General features: G+C 46.5%; 2 protein-coding genes across 4 annotated transcripts in view; both read right to left on the bottom strand.

Moving 5' to 3' along the window:
• Positions 1-2,585: 2,585 nt before the first annotated feature.
• LOC140508447 (zinc finger protein 8-like) lies at positions 2,586-10,534 on the bottom strand. Its single transcript, XM_072616385.1, has 6 exons — positions 9,874-10,534; positions 9,663-9,781; positions 8,927-9,007; positions 3,989-4,115; positions 3,333-3,419; positions 2,586-3,214 (listed from the first exon to the last, which is right to left on the bottom strand). The coding sequence occupies exons 3-6, from the start codon at positions 8,957-8,959 to the stop codon at positions 3,201-3,203; spliced, it is 261 nt and encodes an 86-aa protein (XP_072472486.1). The 5' UTR covers positions 8,960-9,007; positions 9,663-9,781; positions 9,874-10,534; the 3' UTR covers positions 2,586-3,200.
• A 6,325-nt stretch (positions 10,535-16,859) lies between these two features.
• LOC140508402 (uncharacterized) overlaps positions 16,860-20,224 on the bottom strand; it is a 38,743-nt gene continuing 35,378 nt past the window's right edge. For 2 of the 3 annotated variants that reach the window (XM_072616279.1, XM_072616278.1), the window contains one exon: positions 16,860-19,831. In XM_072616279.1, coding sequence (XP_072472380.1) covers positions 18,627-19,831 — 1,205 coding nt within the window. In that variant the 3' untranslated portion in view covers positions 16,860-18,626. The remainder of the gene's footprint in view (positions 19,832-20,224) is intronic. The other variant, XM_072616280.1, reaches the window with a different exon arrangement.

Here is a 20,224-nt window from a genome sequence, read left to right on the forward strand (position 1 = left end):
TGGCTATTGTCATTATTATTTGCATTGGGTCTGTGAACTGGTGGAGGGGGAAGGAGTAAAAAAGGCCATGAACCCAGGGAAGGAGGGGCCTTCTTACCCTCTCTTCCCTACCCCCTCTCCTCAGAAGCCTCAGGTGGCCTTATGGCCCAAGCCTAAGCTCAGCTAGATCCTACCAGGCCTTTAAGAAAGGCCAACAAAGGAGCTGCTTTTATTATGTACATAAAGGAAACAAGGAAAAGAATTTTACAGGAGGATGGGCTAACTCACCCTGGCTCAAGGGGAACACAAGGAAACAAGACCACCAGGAATTTAACTGAAGTTTATGAGCCAACATCTGTTGGAGGAGGAGCAAGCAGAGAAATTCTAGAAAGAAACTAAGTCAATATAAAGTGTGTGTGACATATGTATATGTATTTATATATTTACATATGTGTACATATTTTGTCATTCAATTGTGTTTGACTCTCTGTGACCCCATTTGGGGTTTTCTTGGCAAAGATAATGGAGTGGTTTGCCATTTTATTCTCCAGAACATTTTACAGATGAGGAATCGGAGGCAGACAGGTGACTTGCCCATGGTCACACAGCTAACAAGTGTCTAAGGCTGGATTTGAACTCACGAAGTCTTCCTGACTACAAGTCTATCCTGCCACCTACCTGCCCTTATACATATATATGTGTATGTGTGTATATATATACATACACATGTATACACATATGTATATACATGCACACACACAGTCATACAGAATATAAATTTATTTAGAAAAACTTTAGTGAAAATAGAGAAAGACTATGAGGATTGTTGCTTCATAAAGTACAGCAGAAAGTTAAAAATAAATCTATGTTAAACTTGGCGTGAAATCCAGCTAAGTTGCATCATCCTGGGAGCATTTATAGATGAAACTGGATAATATTAAAAGAGATCAAGGAAGATATTACACAACAATCTTAAACAGAGATGCATCTAATAATTCTGCAGTAAGATTCTCAAAGGAAAACCTCAAACTTTTAAAAGTTTTATGAAGTTAAATGTTGTAAGAAACATTAAAATGAATCTACAAAGTGCTGACATGTGGAACACTTAAGACACCTAGAAGAACACAGTCAAGGTGAACCCAGGCAAAGTCAGCAGAATCAGCACCATCTGCACACTGGCCACAACATCTTCTTTTATAAAGAAAGAAGGAAATAAAACAGGGTCAAAGGTGGTGGAATTTGGGGCAGGCCTGGAACTGGTCAAGGAACAAAAGCTTCTAGTTATTTTCTTTGCTGTTCGTTGGGTTCCACTCTGATAAAGGTCATGGATTTAGGCCAAGTTCTCTCCCTGCTCTGTAAGCCTATTTGATTGAATGTTGCATTAATCCATATTAATAAAACTTGCAATTTAAAAAAAGCCACTCTTCTGATTCACATGCCTATCTTTTCATCTTCCAAAACATCTAAACACATTGAGTGTTAGCCCAACAAAAGCATGAAAATCAGGCAGACCATGGCTGGGCAGCTGCCCAGGTGACCAAGCCCAAGGTTCCCTGGTGTTTATTGGGTGATCATTAAAAAGCCAAACCATTTGACTCAGGAGCATAAAATGCTGCCTTACATCTTTAACATGGAGTCACCCAAGAATATTTCAATGGGGGCGGCAGAGAAGGAAAAGGAACAGGGAGAGAAGGGGATGAGATTCCATGACAGATGTTACTAGAGAGATTAACTGTGATTTGCAATATCAAACATGGTACAAAACAGACCTGATGCCATGAAAGATGGCATTCCCAGGGTCCAAATGGAAGAGGGATTCCCTAGACATGACAAAGTCCTCCTGAGGCTCATATGTGGGGATGCTACTGACTGACTGAATTAAGCCCTGGGTGTGATGGAGTCTCCTCAATGAGTTCCTGCCACTAACAACTGTGAGAGGAAAAGTCAAATGGATGAAGAAGACTACTCTCCAAGCTAAGGTCTATGGCTGGATGGGAAGCCCATGGACCAAGCCAGATTGGTTTTGCTAATGCAACCCTTTGATTTCCTCACTCCTCTGATCCCAGACCTCCCATGGCCAGGACAACTCTGTCAAGTTTAGACTCCTGACAGAAAGATTAGTAACCACTATCTTGGGGAGATTCAGAGCCCCCCTTCTCCTTCTTACAAAGTCCTGACTTTAAGGACATTGCTGATGATGAGATTGGGCTCACCCTGGTGGAAGCTATGCTCTGCTCAGGCTTGGGTTGGGACATCCATTCTCTGAACTGATAGCCTGAAGCTACAGGTGGTCTGGTGCAGAAATACTTCTCTCCCCCCCCCCCCCCCCCCCCCCCCCCCGCCCAACAGAAGGCCATCTCTAGTCATCTTGATCTATATTTTGCCATTGGACCCAGATGGCTCTGGAGGAGAAAGTGAGATTGGTGACTTTGCATAGGCCTTCCTCACTTCAGTCCAATTCACTTTCTGGATCCAAGAGACCAGCCCTTCATTTTAATAAAGCCCACCTCCAATCACATTAACCAATTAGATTTGATTGCTGTTTGATGGATCACCTACTGTTTTGAAAGGTGTATAAACTACGAGTCCACAGCCATAATTGTCTTTGGTGTAAAAGAGATGGCCAAATGACCATCCTTTTATTAACAACCTGCTAATCTTATTCACAAAATGATAAAATGACCCAGAAACTATGCTTCTTGAACCTTTTTACATATCACATTCCTTCGTTCCAAGCCCTCCATAATCTAGCTTTGACCTATCTTGCCTTCTTCTCATAGTGGTCTCCCTCACAAACCTTAGGCCCCTTTATGGGTTACTTAGAGCACTCATCCTGCCTGGAATGTGGCCTGCCCTTGCCTTCCTCCTGCTCAGACTAGTTTCCCATCTCCACCCACTGCCATGTGCTCCCTGCTCCTGGTCATGACCTCCTCAATGATGCCTTTAGCATATTCGGATAGGATGATGGTGAGTTTGCTCTCCGTTTTATCTCCCTCCAATTAGTCCCTTGGTCTTTTCATCTCTCTACACTCAACAGCATCTAGCACAGGCTTCATTTATACAATAGGGTTTTACTAAATGTTTGTTAAACTCAGGGAGTAAGGACTATAAAGATGGAGCAGAGAGTTGTCCAAATGAAGACCTAGAACAGGCAGAAAGAGACAGTCTTTGGAGTTCCAGTGGAAAGGTCCTGTCCAGAAGTAGGAGCATACCCCTTAAGCTTACACTGCAGAGCCTGAGGAGAGAACAGGCTTGTGTTGTACAAAGGGACCTCAGTTTCCTGCACAGACCTCACCAACACATGCAAGGTCCACCCCTCCTGGGCAGCAGGACAGTCATCATTTCTGACGCACCTGAGCACAGGATTCCTTGCTCCGACTTCCACAGCTCACCCCCTTGTTCCAGGTGAGAGATCACCTTTGGCTTAGCAAAGATAAGCCCTGTTTATGGGAAGAGAAATGAGATGAGTCTGTTTATGCTTTGGGGATAGTCAGCCCAGGATCAAGCTCCATCCCATGGTCTTCAGGGAAGAGTGGACATGACAGGACATCCTAAGGGCTTGCCCCCTGTGGAGGTCTCTGTACTGGGAAGGACCCTGGAGAACAGGAAATGATGGATGGATGGCCTGCAGACTGCCCAATTCTGATGAAGTCTACAAGGCACAGACCTTTCTCCTGGGAGCAGGGAGCAGAAGCACCTCATGTATGAATTACAAAGGGACTGGGACCCCAGGATCACTGGAGCATAGATTTAGAGCTGGGAGGAACCTGAGGAATTGACAGGGTTGACCCTCTCATTTTACAGATAAGGAAACTGAGGCCCAGAGAGGCCAACAGCTATGATGTATCTGAGGTAAGATCTAAAGCCAGGTGTCCCTGACTGTATTCAGCCCCCTACACCGAGCTATCCTGAGCAGAGAGGTTCCCCAGAAGCCTCACACCCAACAACAATTTTGGGGCCAACATGTCCCAGGGGACCAATTCTGGGCCTCAGAAGAAACCACCCTTACCCAGTGAGACCAGGCTCCTATAATTCTCCAGCATCACGTCCCTGTAGAGGTGCCTCTGGGCAGGGTCCAGCAGCCCCCATTCATCCTGGCTGAAGTCCACGGCCACATCCTTGAATGTCACTGGATCCTGAAACATCACATGCATTCTAGCTTGTCCAGGGACATCCCCACCACGACCCCATGGTGGAGCAGTGAAAGGGGGTGATATGTATAGAAATGCCAGCCAGACATCATCCAGCACCCTCAAGGCTCCAAGTCAAGTCTTTATCAAGCATCTGCCCTGTGCCTAGCACAAAATCAATGAGACAAGGTCATTGACTCTTTCCTTAGAGGCCAGAGAGTCCTACTGCTCTCATTTTACAGATGAGGAAACTGAGGCCCAGCACAAGAAGTGACCTGCCCATAGTCAGATTCAGAGGAAGCAAAAGTGGCATGATTTGAACTCTGTGTCCTACACAAGCACATCCTTTAACTGGGAGCCAAACTGTGTTGATACTAATCCCTGGAGGACTTCAGGGTTTGCAGGTACAGACAGAGAGCACTCCCAGACAAAGAAGCGAACAGAGGGGCATGTGGTGAGGCCTGGCACCCAACTGGGAGGGTACTCAGAGGCTGGACAGTCCAACCTGTCCTTGCAAGGATTCCCGCTACACCATCTGTTCAACAGCTGTCAGCGAGGAAGGACCTCGCCCTGATGTTGGACAGATGTCCTTTGTACCTTCTACCTATTTACTGCTCCTGGCTTTGCCCTGTGGGTCCAGAAGAACCAGGGTAATACTTCCTCTTCCCCAGGAGAGCCTCTGAGATACCAGGAAACAATGATTACACTTCCCTTAACTCTCCTCTCTCCAGACTAGACTTCCCTAGTTCCTTGATCATTTTTCACTTGTCATGAACAAAGTGTCTAACAGCACATGGGGTCTGACCTGGGCAGAGGACAGGGCAACCTCACATCTGTATTCCTGGAAGCTCTTCCCCTCAAAGCTTCTGAAGATAGGACTGGAAAAAGGCTGGCAAGGGTGGTTAAGGAGGCAGAGTGGTCTTCAGTCAACAAGGAAATGGACTTATGCTGAACCTGAGCAAGAGCTTGGCCAGTTTGGCGTGTTTATGCCGGGGTGGGGGGGAGAGTCTCCTACAGCCTTCTTCCCATTGCCTGTGTATTTCTGAACATTATTTCTGACACAGAATAGAAAGGACTTCCTTGGTGCTATCCATGGGGTAACACCACTGTTGTCCAGAATGCCCTGGCATAAGGTCATCCAAAGCACAGCTTCCAGACATTAGGCTGATTTAAACGAGTGAACCTGTGTTCTCTGAATTTTCTCTTCCTCATTCCTTGTATCTCATCAGCCCCAAATCTTGGTGGTTCTTCAGTCTACGAGGGCATACAATAAAGTGCTAAATTCCCTTCAAGTCCAGTCAACAGATCATGAACAGGGAGAAAGTGAGGTGGTATCTTTCTTGGGGGGTTACGGCACGAGCAAGGTTTGCACAGACAGTGAATGAAACTGTGTACTTCTAATTGCCCATCTACACAATAGTAAAGCAGTTTTGTTCCAGGCAGGACTGCTAATGAACCTTACAGCTGAAGTTGGGGCATGGGAGACAGAAGGAGAAAGACCATGATCCCTCTGGGTTATCTTCATCCCTCATCACTGCCTGTGTGTGTATTGGATGGAGAGCTGGCCTTGGAGCCAGCAAGCTTGAAGCAAAGGCAGCCAGTCCCTCTGGCTCAAGGCTGCCCATCTCAGCTGTCCTGATGTCCTTTCCCAGAAGCCTTGGCAAGGTGGGCACTGCCAACAGATGAGCTAAGAGGCAGCTGGGGGGGGGGGCCCAGAAAGGCACTGTGATCTTGTCTCTCTGCCCGTGACATCAGCCTGGCTGACAACATCTCCACTTTCTGGAACTGCTAGTGCAGAAGAAGTCTCAGGGAGCACATTTTTTATCAATTATATTACACTTCCCACTCTCAGCAGATAATTCTGCTTTTTAGTTTAAAAAAACCAAACTGAGCATATGAATGTAATAACATTATTGAGCCATCAGGATAATGTGTATGAAGAATGCAAAGAAAACAGAAGATGTACACAAAGAGGTACCCAGTGATGCAAGCAGAGCCAAAAGGCCACAGCTGTCATCATCACGACTATGGAAATGAAGGTGGCCCTAACAACAGGAAAAGCGGGCCCCAGAGTCCGGAGCAAAGTGGCTGCTGACTTGAGGGATGCTCTCGAGCTCTCTCAGCACATCTATCCATGAACAGAAACCCCAGGTGGAGGTGAAACCCACCAGCCCAAGGCCGCAGCCAGCCTGTGGGACTTCATTTGTTTTGGGGGAGCATCCCCTGGGAGGATTCCACCAGGGTCATGTCGGGGGTTTGTATGATGAGTAAAAACAAAATGTCACAGTCCTGGAACAGACCTTCTTTGCTTGTTTGTTAATTCACTTGGTTCTGCTGTTTTAAAATCTAATGCTTTGGAGTAACATTTTAACCCCTTTTGAAAGTATGTTTGTCTGATTGTTTTTTCTGATGTTTGTTAGATTTACAATAAAAGATTTTTTTAAAAAACACCAAACAAATGTTTGTTGAATTAAACTGAACATGGTCACAGACCTGTCACAGAGCAAGACTTTGATTTGGCTGCCCAGGCTCAAGTGTCTCCCTTCTCCGGGTCATCCTCTGTACTACTGATAGAATGATACTCCTGGAGCTCAGGACTGACCACTATATACCCTGCTAAAGAAATGCAGGGAGCTCCCAACTGTCTCAGATTCAAATTCCTCTGTTTGGCAATTATAACCCTTCACAATGGGCCAACCTTTCCAGAATGATTACACAAATACACTCTATGTGAAATTCTTCATACCACTGTGCCTTTACACAGGCTGTACCTCATGTCTGCAATGACCTCTCTTCTCACCTCTGTCTCTAGGATCCTTGGCTTCCTCTGAAGTTCAGCCCAAGCACCACCTTCTCTAGGAGACCTGTTCTGATCCCCTCAGATGCTAGAGCCTCCCACGACCCCAGAAATGACTCAGGATTCACTACTTACCTGTTTGGTGTTGACTTGTACATCAACATGTCTCCTGCTGTGGATCCGAAGGCCTTGAGAGTATGGACGGTTTCATTTACTGTATTAGAATGCCCAGTACCTTGCACAGAGTAGGTGCTGATTGGATTGATCTCTCAATGGTCATCTGGGATACACCCCACTGGTGCTGCTCCCAACCTCTGACAGTGTCTCCAAATTCTCCCCAGTGACTCTCATCAAGTGAATGCCAATCAAAGGTACAGACTCAGAAGATGAAACGAGGGTGTCATGCAGGGCAAGCAAGGAGGCCGGTTTAGTTAGAAAGCAGAGGGTATGAGGGAGACAAACATGAAACTGATCTGGAGAAGCAGACTAGAGCCAAGAGGTAAAATGCTTTAAATACCACAGGAGTTTGCTTTTTATCGTAGAGGCCATGACTTGGGCCTGGAACCAGAAAAACCTGAGTTCCAATCCAGCCTCAGACACTGACGAGTCATATGACCTTGGGCAAGTCAATTAACCTGTCTCCCTCAATCACTTCATTTGTAAGATGAGATAATACACAGGGTTGTGGCAAAGGTACAATAAGATATTTGCAAAGAGCTTGGCCCAATGCTTGGCACATAGCAGGGCTTCATAACTGCTTGTTCCCTTTCCCCATGGGGAGCCACGGTCAGACTGAAGCTATCATGATGTCACTTTGGCAGTTGACATAAAGGATGGATTGGAGGGGAGGCCTAGAGACAGGGAATTCAATGAGGAGACCATTTCAATGGTTCAGGTGAGAGAGGCTGAGGGCTTGAATCAGGATGGTGGGATGACTCCAAGGGGAGGGCAGGAGACACTGAGGAGCAGGGATCAGCAAGGCCTGGTAAATGCTCTGGGGCTCTCCCCAGTCTGAGGTTGTGAGCCCCAGAGTATGGCTGGCAGGTCTGGGAGGAAGGATAACTAGGCCATCAAGAATTCGCTGTTGAATCCCACAGCTCCTGGACCCATCCCTGCTCATGCACCACAAACCCCAAGCCTGGTCTGGCCCTACCTCTTGTACTTCTCCTGTGGTGGGCTGCTGGAATCCTTCTCTGATGGACGTTATCAGACCCCCTCCATTGGCTGGGCCAAACTGGTTTCCTACACCACATCTGTCCCTCTTGGCAGAGGACCTCCCCTCCCACTATACTGAGACAGTTATGGATAATGCTAATTTAACCAAGTCCCTGATTATACTGAGTGAAAATCTGCCTTAAGCCCATGGTTCTAATTCTGTGAAACCACAAAGGAAAAAAAATCTAATGCCTTGTTTTTAGAGGACAACCCTTGAAGTGTCTGGGAAAGTGGATCATCTGTTCCCACTGCATGAGGCAGCCACTGGACAAAAGATAGATTAGCAAATGTTGGGTGGAGGGGAACCCCCAAAGTAAATGAAGAAAATCCTCCGCTATCCCTGTAGAGGTCATCACCACCAGAAGCAGCTTCATAAATATGGTAGGACGAGTGCTGAACAAGTAGGAGTCAAGAGACCTGAGTTCAGATCCTATCCTTGAAACTTATTAATTGTTGGCCTCTCTGAACCTTAGTCTCTTCAACCAGAAAGGATGAGAATTTCTGTCAATACCAACCTCTGGGAGTTATTCAGTTTAATTCACTGACTACCAACCATATAGAAGATGCCTTGGAGAACCAGAGATACTGTTCACATAAAGTACTTTGTAAACCTTAAAATATTAGGGAAATGTTAGTTATTTGTATGATTTAGTCTTCAAGCAGGACCCAGTTTCCTGGGGAAGGAGATCGTCTTAATTCCCTGGGTTGATTTTGGCAGGGCAGAGACATTACAGGATAAAGGGGAGAAATGTGGGTGACACAGAAAGGGGATGTGGGGTAAAAAATGATTCCCCCTCCAACTCACCTGGGGCCCAGGAGTCAAGATTCCAGCTGCCATTCCCTCCTCCTCCTCCTGAAGAAAGGACAGGATCCTCGGAAAACAGAACTAAGAGGGTAGAAAGGAGGCAAGAGAGAAAAACAGGCTAGACACACACAGTCACACACAGGCACGCACACATGCACACAGTTTGGGGATGACCCCTTTCCCATCCAATCCTAGGGCCATGGAGGAGGCTACGGGGGGGGGGGGGGGGGGGGGGGGCGGCTCCATCCTGACATCGTGATCCCAGCAGGCTTGGAGGGACAACTGGGGCGTGGGATGTAGACACACAGGCAGAATGAGCAGCTCTGTGCATACAAGCTGGTGCCCTGGCACACGAATGAAAACCCTTTATGGCTTAGGGGGTTTTTGTTTTGCTTTTTGCAGAAGCACTTTCCCCTAGGCTTCTGATAAAGACAAAATAAAATCCCAAATGGGACACATGGAAAGCTGAGGTCACATTACTGAATGAAGGCTGGTGGAAGGATAGGCTTCCAAAGGGGTGATGAGAGAGAACCGCCAGGGAGGAGCTCAGTGCTGGACATATCAGCGCTTATGATTGACAGAGGCAGAGACCCCACAGAAGCCTTGGCTCAAGGAGATCTTATTCTACCCAAGGACCCCTTCTCCTTCCTTCCCAGACCTCACTCCAATTTTTCTGAAGTCTCATTTCCCTTTTCAAGCAGATAGTTTAAATATTACAGGGTGATGGCCTACTTACTGGATGTTGTGGCTTCACCAAGGGCCCCCACCTTCTCCCACAAAATGTACAAAAACTGCTCTGCTCTGGGCTCCACTTAAAGAGTCCTCAGGAGGTGTCTCTCCCTTGAATGGGTCAACCTGAAATAAAGAGGGCCACCAAAGTAGCAATCAGGTCTTTAACGGAGGTCCTGGGGAGCCCAGGAAGGCCAGAAGAGGGGAGGTTTAAATACCATTCAACAGGGAGGGTGTCTCATGGGAGGCACAGCCAGGAGAAGCTGTTACATAAGTTGTTTTGCATAACAACCTAAAGTCCACCGAGAAGGCAGTGGGAGGCTAGGGGTGTGACACCTGGTGAGGACAGAGGACTCCAGGTGCCGCCTCGAGGACTTTACAGAGAAAACACAAGACTCCATCCAACCGTTTGAACCTGCTCTGCCCATGAGGTCGGGGTCAGGTGGCCTCTCTGACCCTGGCCAGTGACAAGGGAAAGGGGGGAGGAGGGAAAAAGAGACAACGAAGGGGGACGGAAGGAGACAAGGAGAGGGGGAGAGAGAGAATAAGAGGGAGCAAGAGAGAGAAAGAGAGGAGAGAGACAGAGAGAGGAAAGAGACAGAGGGAGGAGAGAGAAAGAGGAGAGACAGGAGAGAAAGAAAGAGGAGAAAGAGAAAGAGAGAGGAAAGAGAGACAGAGAGGGAGGAGAGAGAGAGGGAGAGAGGGAGAGGGAGAGAGAGGGAGGGAAGGAGAGAGAGAGAGGAGAGAGGGAGAGGGAAGGAAGGAGAGAGAGATAGGAGAGAGAAAGAAAGAGGAGAAAGAGAAAGAGAGAGGAGAGACAGAGAGGGGGGAGAGAGGAGAGAGGGAGAGAGAGAGAGGGAGGGAGAGAGAGAGGGAGGGAGGGAGGGAGAGAGAGAGCGGGAGGGAGAGAGACGGGGGAGGGGAGGAGGAGCCGCAGAGAGAGGCGGGGCAGGCCACACCCACACGCTCCCCCCAAGGTCTGGGCGGGGTGGGGCCCCTCCCCCAGCACCAGGCTGTCCGTGGGGGGGCCACGCGCAGTGACACGTGCTCACACCCCCCTGGCCTCCAGTGCAAACAAGACACAAGCACTCTCACACGCACCTGGCCACACCCACTCTGACACACTCAGAAAGTGCACACACGCGCAACAACACACCTGGCCACAAACACACCCACAGGAACCCCGCCCCCATTCCCCACCACGCGAGCACGAGCACATGCACACGCGCACGCGCACACACGCGCACGCCCTGCGCACCATCCCGCGCGGTCCCACAAGGAGCTCACCTTCAGGCCTGTAAGCAAGTGCGCCTGCACGGAAAAGGCTGGGGGACTACACTTCCCAGAATCCTTCAGGCGGGAAGCGGTCACTGCCCCAAGACTCCATTTCCCAGAGGCCTCCGCGGCGGCTCCCTATTCCTCCGGGATTGTTCGCAGACTCCACCTCTCCTCCCCAGCCATACCTGCCCCTAGGCTCCCTCGCGTCCTCGGGCGAAGGGTGGAGCAAGTGCCTTGCAGCCTGACTCCCGGGAACGCTCCACGATCCACAATTCCTGGGTGGTTCCCGCGGATCCAGGGACACAAAGGAACAGGACAAAGACCCACAAAGACACACCTTAGAGGAGGAACTCCAGGGCAGAGTCCTCGGACTGGGGAAGGAGTTCCAGGAATTCCCCAGGAGATAAGTGGTCAAAGGATATGAACAATGTTTTGAAAGAATTTCAAAGTATCCATATCCTCAGGGAAAAAAATTCTGAAGCACAACTAGTAAGAGAAATGCAAATTAAAACAAACCCCAAGTTTTACCTTATACCTAGAAAATTGTGAAAGATGGCAAGAGAGGGGAGTAATCGATTTTGGAGGGGCTGGAGGAAGGCAGCTTGTCTACATTGGTCTGACTGTTCTGGAAAACAATTTGGAATGGTACCAGAAAAGTCTCTAAACTGTTCGTATCCTTTTGATCCAGAAATCTCTGCCAGACCTATACCCCAAGGAGGTAGAAAGAAAGGTCCCATATTTACCAAAGTATCCACAGATAGGCTTTTTGTTATAGCAGAATACTAGAAAGTGTGCCCAATGATTGGGAAACAGTTGAACATACACATGTACAATCAATGGAATGGAATATTATTGTGCAATAAGAATTCAAAGAAATAATGAATTCTATAGGCTGCTTTGGAGTGAAGGTGGGGGCACTGTCTTAAACCCTTCCCAGTACTGGAAAAGAGACTACTACCCATTGGTCTCCTGTGTTTGACCTTGCCCTGATCTGGTCGTTGCCCTCTTTTGTCATTAGAGAACTGGTGCATTGGCGTTAGGAAGACTGGAAATGAAGTCACTCCAGAGATACGTTCTCGCTGTCTCACCCTGGGCACAGGTTGCCTTCTCTGTGCTTTAGTGCCCTCATCACTAAAATGAGGAGCCATTGCTTTATGGTCTTCCAGGTCTAAATCTATGATCCTCTGGATGAGCTTGGTCAGTTAAGAGGAGGAGGATTTCCAGACATGGGGTGACGTACATCATTTTAATATTTCCAGATCTCATTCCATTGTCTTTCATACCCTGCCAGCTGGAAGGTTTGTGGATGGGGAAGGCTAAAAGTTTGTGGTCTAGCGCTTTCTGGTGGGTAACTGGGATACTGCAGCCCCTTGAGACTGAAGACACCACTTGACAGGTCACTTGAGTCAACTCAAGAAGCATTTATTGAGCACCTACTATGTTTCAGACACTGTGAGAAGCGCTGGAGATACAAAGAAAAGTAAAAAAAAAAAAAAAAAAAAAAAAAGAGCTCCTGCTCTCAAGGAGCTCATGAAGTCTAATGGGAGAAACAGTGCAAATGACATGTGCAAGTAAGACATGGTGGAGATGATCAGAGTGCAGTGGCACCTGGTGGACAATCTATGCACCACACCACCCTGATGGTTAATTCATTGAGAGCCTTCATTTCTGTAGTTTGGGGAAAATGAGTCAAAGATCCAAACGTGAGCTGCTATCGCTATGGCAGCCTCAAGCATCATCTGGGAAACCCAGCTAGTGTAAATCTAGTCCGCTGTCGTCCCAGGAATAGAGGACAAAGGGTCGCTAGCTGCATTCTGCCCCTTCCTCTGGGCTTATCCAATAGCTTTCATTGCCTGGGTAATTTCCCCTTAGTCCTGCCATCCTTTGGGGCCTCTTCCGATGATTCTCTGCTGAACTGATGCCATCTGCTGAGTCTCCACTGAACTGCAGCTGCTTTGTGGACAGGTTCATCTAGCCCCCAACTATTTTAGCTCTATGAATTTCACTGGTGATGAGATACATGTTAATAATACAGGGCAGCTAGGTGGTATGGTGGATGGAGCACCAGGCCTGAAGTCAAGACCTGACAATGTTCAAATGGTCTCTGTCCCTCCTCCCTCTCTCCTTCCCATTCTTCAAACAGAGGCTGTAGAGGAGGGGTTATTGTTCAGCCATGCATTGGACTACCTCAGGTACCTACTGAGCTCCAACTTGGAGCTTCAGTCCCCTAAAACCTTCAGTTTTTTAAATTTAAACTCATTTAAGACTCTTCTAGCCCCATGAGAGGCTAAAATAGCAAAATATTGCCCTACAGCACTCCCTAATACATAATGAAAATCTCTTTAAGGATGGAGAGAGATCCTGACTAGACTCAGCCATCAGCACTTGGGAACTCTGCAACAAGGGCTGGGATAGACCAGGTTCTACACTGTAGAGGGGAAGTGGGGGACTGAGGGATAAACTCTCTGTGGGAGCCTATCCCCTATAAGTTGGGCTATAAGGAAAGCTGAGCTCTGCAGAACTGACACTTTTGAACTGTGGTGTTGGAGAAAACGTTTGAAAGTCATTTGGACAGCAAGGAGATCAAAGCAGTCAATACTTAAAGAAATTAATTCAGGCTATTCACTGGAAAGTCAAATGCTGAAGCTTAAATACTTTGGCCCCATAATGAAAAGATGGCACTCATTGAAAAGACCCTCATGTTGAGAAAGTTTGAAAGAAAAGGAGACAGCAGAGGATGAGATGGAGATATAGTGACATGGAAGCAGTAAACATGAGCTTGGACTCCTGTTTGAGAGATAGTGGAGGACAGAGGGTTGGCATGCTCTGCTTTTTGTGGTCAGGAAAAGTCAGATACAATTGAATGAACAATGGTATTAGCCTCAGAAATGGTGGAGGACTAGGCTCCTGGCCCTGGGTGATGGTAGACGCAGCAACTGTCCCACTATCTAATGGCTTTGTATGACACAGGGCTTGAGAAAGCATCCTGAACCCCAGCACAAAACAACACCTTTGGAGTGGAGACTGGGAAGTCTTATACTTGAGCCACGCCATCCCTACTTTTGTAATAATGGCCCTGCACTGGGTGCCCCCTGGGAGCTGAGGTGGCAGCTGGGGATGTTCCAAGGACTAGCAGCAGCCTTCTGTTCAGCTAGAGTCCCCTCTTATTCCCACCACCATCTGGCTCTCCTCTCATCTCTCTCCTTTCTATTTGCTAACTTGTTCAAATGAACTCAAGTTGTTGAACACAAACATGGGAGTTATATCAGGGGTAATTGGAGACTGTTTTCATTTGGGTTTGATTTGGCATCTGCCTGTGACCAGACAGCCAGTAAGTATTGGAATGATTGAAGAGGTACATTTGTACAACCTTCTTGTTGAAAAAACCCCAAATACTAAGAAATAGCATTTCCTCTGGCTTATGAAGTCCTTTCCAGAGACCCCAAAAAGGTCTCTTGGAAAGGTAGGTGATAGATTGAGGACAAAGAGGTTTCTCATAAGGAAATGAATGGAGGGTAGACCCTCGTGTGCTTGGGCACAGAGAAGACTTCTTGTCTTAGAGTTCTTGCCTTCCCTATTCCCAGAAAAGAGTTGCCCAAGACCTACTCAAGGGAGCTTCTTCTATTCAAAAGAGAGTTTGGATATTGATATAGACACTGATCTCTGTGAGGAGTGGTCCAGGAAGCAATGAGATGTTGACTGTGTGACCCAGATATTCAGGGACATTAACCCCAAACTGCATTTTTATGTATGTGATTTTTCTTGTCTAAGATTTCTATGTATGTTACCTTGGGGAGAGACATAGGGGGTATAGGGGAACTATGCCAGTCTAAATGTCTCTAAGCCAGAAATGGCCCAGCTATGAATGTTAAAATAAATTTGTTTCTGGTAGACTTGTGACTAACACAGAGAGCATGTTATTAATTTTTAAAAACAGTTATAGGCTGGAGTGGGGGGAGAGGAAAGATGGGGAGAAAAATTCAGAATTCAAAATCTTGTGAAGGTGAATGTTGAAAACTGAAAATAAATTATATTAAAGAAGAGGGGAAACTAAAATCTGAACATACATCTAAATTATAGAAAATTTTTGTGCATGCCTATCCGTTCAATTATTATTTAATATGCAGAGTTTCCTTCTCTAGCTCATTTTATAGGTAACTGAGGCAAACAAGGTTAAGTGACTTGCCCAGGGTCACACAATAAGTATCCGAGACCAGATTTGAACTCAGGGAGAGGAATCTTCCTGATTCCAGATTCAACACTCTATCCACTGTGCCACCTAGCTACCCCTCCAATGTGGCAAGCCCACTTTTTTAAAAAGTAAAAAGGAGGTGAGGAGAGTGAGATGCCCCAAATATTTCATAAAGCATACAAAACAGAATCATCCCCCTTTCAGGCTCAGCTGTCTCTGATTCCATTGGACTGGATATTAGAAAAGATCACAGAAAAAGAAAAAGCAGATAAAGGCTCTCCTTCCCTTGGGAAAGAATGGGGGAAAAGGATTCTTTACCTAGGATCCATGAGCTTGGTTCTTTTAAAGAATATTTTGATAACCCTTTTTCAATAATCCATGCATCTTTACACATTTAAAATTCCATTTTGAGAAAGGGTCCGTGAACTTTGCCAGGCTACCACAGGGGCCCATCCATGACTTAAAAAAGGTGAAGAGCTCTTGCCTTTGAGTGATCTAAGGCCCTCTGGGTTCAGGGCAGCTCTTGTACCCGTATCCTTATATATGGATACCCCTGTTACATCCTTTACTAATCCAGGCTCTAGGGGGCTGGGATAGAAATGCTCCTAGGAACAAGTGTAAGTTGAGGGGACCCTCTGTGGTCCTGGCCTTGAAAAGGATAAACTTGGGGTATACCGAATCCTTACAGCCTACAACACATAGGGAGATTATATAAATTCCCCAACAGAATCACAGAATCTCAGAATAGGAAAGGACCCCATGAAGGTTTTTTGTCCAATCAACTCATTCTGGGAACCTAAGTCCCCCCTTCCACAAGCCTAGCCAATGCTTATCTACCCTCTGCCTGAAAATCTCCCGGCAGGGTACCTGCTACCTCAAGAAACGGTCAGTTTCTGAAAGAGAGAGCTGAAATGTCCCCTTCTAACTTTCACCAGTTGGATCTGCTAGTTCTCCCTTCTGAGAACAGGCCATTCAAGAAGCAGATAGGGTTGACCAACCTTAGAAGGGAGATGATCCTAGGTATTCTTTCTGGCTCTCCTCTCACACCTGTGCTCCAGCTGAGGATCAAGACTTTTAGGCAGTTAGAAAGTCTTAATGAGTTCTGTGGACCTGAGGGAAGCTCCTGTCCTTCATTCTCCTTGTTTCTTAGTCTTTGGGTTTGGTCATCAGGACAAATATAGTGACTTCACATAATATTGGAGATGGGAAAGGGGGAAGGTGTTGACTAACAATTTTTTCCACTTTTCATGTTGACTCTTTATGAACTCTTCTTGAGTTCAAATCCAGCCTTAGACGCTTACTTAGCTGTGTGACCCTGGGCAAGTCACTTAGCCCTGCTTGCCCCAGTTTCCTCATCTGTAAAATGAGCTGGAGAAGGAAATGGCAAAGCACTTCATATCTTTGCCAAGAAAACCCCAAATGGGGTCACAAAGAATCAGAAATGACTGAAATGAGCCAACAACAACAACGTTGACCCGTTGGGGTCATTCTCTGAAAGCTGAGTTGGAAAGTTTCACTTCTAAAACTTTGATAATGGGAATTTCTGGAAGGGACTAAGGTAGGAACTCTAACTGACATCTGTGAATCACATTAACTATCAATGATTCTATAAACTTTAATCAGGGCTTCTCTGGATAGGACCCAGGACTAGGTAAAGGAGATATTCAATAAAATCACCCCTAAGTGGTCTTTTCCAGGGCCCCTTGCTTTTGTATGACAAAACAAGTAAATAGTTTTCAGGATCACCGTATTTTATTTTATTTTCCTGTAACTTGTCCTGAATTGAGATTTCACTGGCATACCAAACTCCTGAGGAAGAAACTTCCCTCCATCAATGCAAACTGAGAACTGTGGAGTTACTCCATAGTCTTATAGATTCCTGGGTCCCAGGGCACCATGGCCTGTTGTATGTCAGGGGCAGATGTTAACCTCAGTCTTCCTGACACTGAGGCTGATTGTATGTCTGATGTGCCATGCAGGTAGTGGGATGGTGAGTCTACAGACACCTCAAACTACTCTAGAAACAGAGGAGAGAAGGGAGATGCTAAGGAAGGAATAGATCCCTAGGAAGACCCAGACTGCAAGGATGCTAAAATCAAGATAAGCTTGGGGTGAGTTTAAAGCTGTAGGGGACTGGGGGCGGTGCTTTCCTTTCTTTCTTTTTTTGGACTGGTTGTGGGTGTTAGGCCAGGAAGAGAGCTGAGGCTAGGGATAGTATCAAAGAGAGTTCACAGATGCACAGTCCAAACCATATATTTCTTTGCTTTAAAAAGCAATTGGTACATGCCTTTGTGTTAAAACTCAAATTTGTGGCTTTAACAAACAGATTTCTTCAGGAAGATACCCCAAGTGGCTGTTATTTCAGATCACAGACTTTGCATCCTACAAGTTTTGAGGATGTGACTGACTCCAGGTAGGGTCTGACATATACCAAAGGGGAAAAGGAAAAACAAGGGGGGGAATCTTTTATAATCAATCAACCATTAAACATCTGTTAGATGACTATTGTGTGCCAGGCACTGTGCTAAGCCCTGGGGATACAAAAAGAGGCAAAAGAAGGTTCCTGCCCTCAAGGAGTTTACAGTCTAATGGGAGAGATAACAAGCAAACAAATCTATACAAAGAAGCTACATACAAGATAAATAGGAAATAAATACCAGAGGGAAGGCACTAGAATTGAGGGGTTGGGGGAAGGATTCCTACAGAAAGTGGGATTTTACATGGGAAGGCAGGGAGGTCAGTAGGACAAGCAGAGGGAGAGTGTTCTGGGCATAGGGGACAGCCAGAGAGAATGCCCAGAGCTGAGACATGGAGAATCTTGCATCTTGTTCATGGAATAGTCAGCAGGCCAGGGTCACTGGATTAAGGAAAATGTGTTGGGGAGCAGGACATAAGAAGATTGGAAAGGTGTATGGAGGGATCAGGTTATTGAAGGATTTTGAAGGCAAAACAGAGCATTCTGTATTTGCTCCTGGAGGCAAGAGGGAGCCATTGAAATTTGCTGGTTGCACCTGTACTTTAGGAAAATCACTTTGGTGGCTGGAGGATAGAGTAGGGAGAAACATGAGTCAGGGAGACCCCCAGCAGGGTACTGTCATAGTCCAGATGTGAAGTGATGAGGGTCTGTACAAGGGAGGTGGCTTGTCAGAGGAGAGAGGGAGGTATATTCACAAGATGTTGAAAAGGCAAAAGTTTGCATATGAGGGAGGGGGTGAGAGATGGTGAGGGGTCCAGGATGACCCATAGTTTGGAGGCTTGAGGCACCAGGCGGAAGGTGTTGCCCTAATAATAGGGAAGGTAGGAGGCAGGGAGAGTTTAGGGGAAAGGTCATTTTTGGACATAGTGAGTTTCAGATGTCTACTAGACATCCAGTTTGAGATGTCTGAAAGGCCATGGGGGTTGTGAGACTGGGGGCTGGCAGAGCTACCCCAGATGGTGACAGTTTGGTGCTTGGCTATGTAATAAAGAGATGAGTTGGACCTAAGTTCTTCTCAATGAGCCTTATACTTCAAGGGTTATTCTCCTGTGTGAAGTTTTGTGTTTGATGAGGGAAGAACGCCACCTGAAGAACTTCCCACATTCTTTACACTCATAAGACTTCTCTCCAGTATGGGTTTTGACATGCTCTGTAAGAGATGAACTGTAGCTGAAGGCCTTCCCACATTCACTGCATTGATAGGGCTTCTCTCCGGTGTGAGTTCTGAGATGGTGGGTAAGGGATGAGCTGTAGCTGAAGGCTTTCCCACATTCATTGCACTGATAGGGTTTCTTACCACTGTGAGTTTGATGATGCTGGGAAAGGGAGGTGCAATAACTGAAGGCTTTCCCACAAACCTTACATTTGTAAGGCTTCTCTCCTGTATGAGTTTTCTGATGTTGAATAAAGGCTGAGCAGTACCTAAAGTTTTTCCCACATTCGGTGCATTCATAGGGTTTCTCTCCAGTGTGAATCCTCTGGTGCTGAGTGAGGAAGGAATTCTGGCTGAAGGCTTTCCCACAGACACCACACTCATAAGGCTTCTCTCCAGTGTGGATTTGCTGATGCTGATTAAGGACTGAGCAGTAGCTGAAGGATTTTCCACACTCACCACATACATACGGTCTCTCCCCAGTATGAATTCTCTGGTGGTAATACAGGGAGGCCCTTTGGCTGAAGGCTTTTCCACAGTTATTGCATTTATAGGGTTTCTCTCCAGTGTGAATCCTCTGATGCTGAGTAAGGAAGGAATTCTGGCTGAAGGCTTTCCCACAGACCCTACACTCATAAGGCTTCTCTCCAGTGTGAATTTGCTGATGCTGAGTAAGGACTGAATAATACCTGAAGGCTTTCCCACATTCACTGCACAAATAGGGCTTCTCTCCAGTATGAGTCCTCTGATGGTAACACAGGGATGATTTCTGGCTAAAAGCTTTCCCACATTCATTACACTCAAAAGGTTTCTCCCCAGTATGAATTCTTTGATGTTTAGTAAGGCATGTGCTCCAGCTGAAGGTCTTCCCACACTCATCACATTTATAAATCTTCTCCTGACTATGTGTTTTCTTGTGGGTGACTGTCCCCTGCCCGAATGGTTTCTCCAGATTCCTCTGCTGTCCCTTTAACTTGTCCTCACATTTCCAGGTTTCTTCCAATTTTGAGTCCCAGGGACCATTCGTTATAGCTCTTTCCAATACTGGAGATGACATTTGGGCCTCAGACAGACATTCTGAGTTTGAAAGGAATTAAAAAAATACATAAATTACCTGTTTTCTGAGTTGGGAAAGCCTTCCATAGGAATGGGAAAATAAAATCAGTTCTTGTCAATGTCAACTCAGAAAGGGCACAGTCAGGGGAGACCTACAGCCAGAACTAGCCCTGATACTCACTATTTATAAGACCACAGACAAGTCAGTTTTCTAATCTGTAAAATGGGGATGATAAAGTGGAAATGCCCAGGGCGCCCAAGAGATTCTGAATGTTACATACGCCAGTGAAGCAGAGAGGGTTTTATTCTGTTCTGTTTTAAAGACAGGACCTGCTCAGTACTGTCAAGTGTCCAGAAGGACAAGGACCATGAGGCCTGGGCAGGCCTGACAGAACGCTGTCAGCAAGGTGAAGA

The sequence above is a fragment of the Notamacropus eugenii genome, chromosome 5 (assembly GCF_028372415.1).
Source record: "Notamacropus eugenii isolate mMacEug1 chromosome 5, mMacEug1.pri_v2, whole genome shotgun sequence".
In the NCBI taxonomy this organism is placed as follows: domain Eukaryota; kingdom Metazoa; phylum Chordata; class Mammalia; order Diprotodontia; family Macropodidae; genus Notamacropus; species Notamacropus eugenii.

Excerpts from the sequence above, each read along its gene's own strand:
- LOC140508447 (XM_072616385.1), bottom strand. The coding sequence starts at position 8,959 with ATGGCAGCTGGAATCTTGACTCCTGGGCCCCAG. Across the intron at positions 4,116-8,926 it reads TCTTGACTCCTGGGCCCCAG|GATCCAGTGACATTCAAGGA; the intron begins GTGAGTTGGAGG and ends GTGATGTTTCAG. Across the intron at positions 3,420-3,988 it reads TAGGAGCCTGGTCTCACTGG|GGCTTATCTTTGCTAAGCCA; the intron begins GTAAGGGTGGTT and ends TCCCATAAACAG.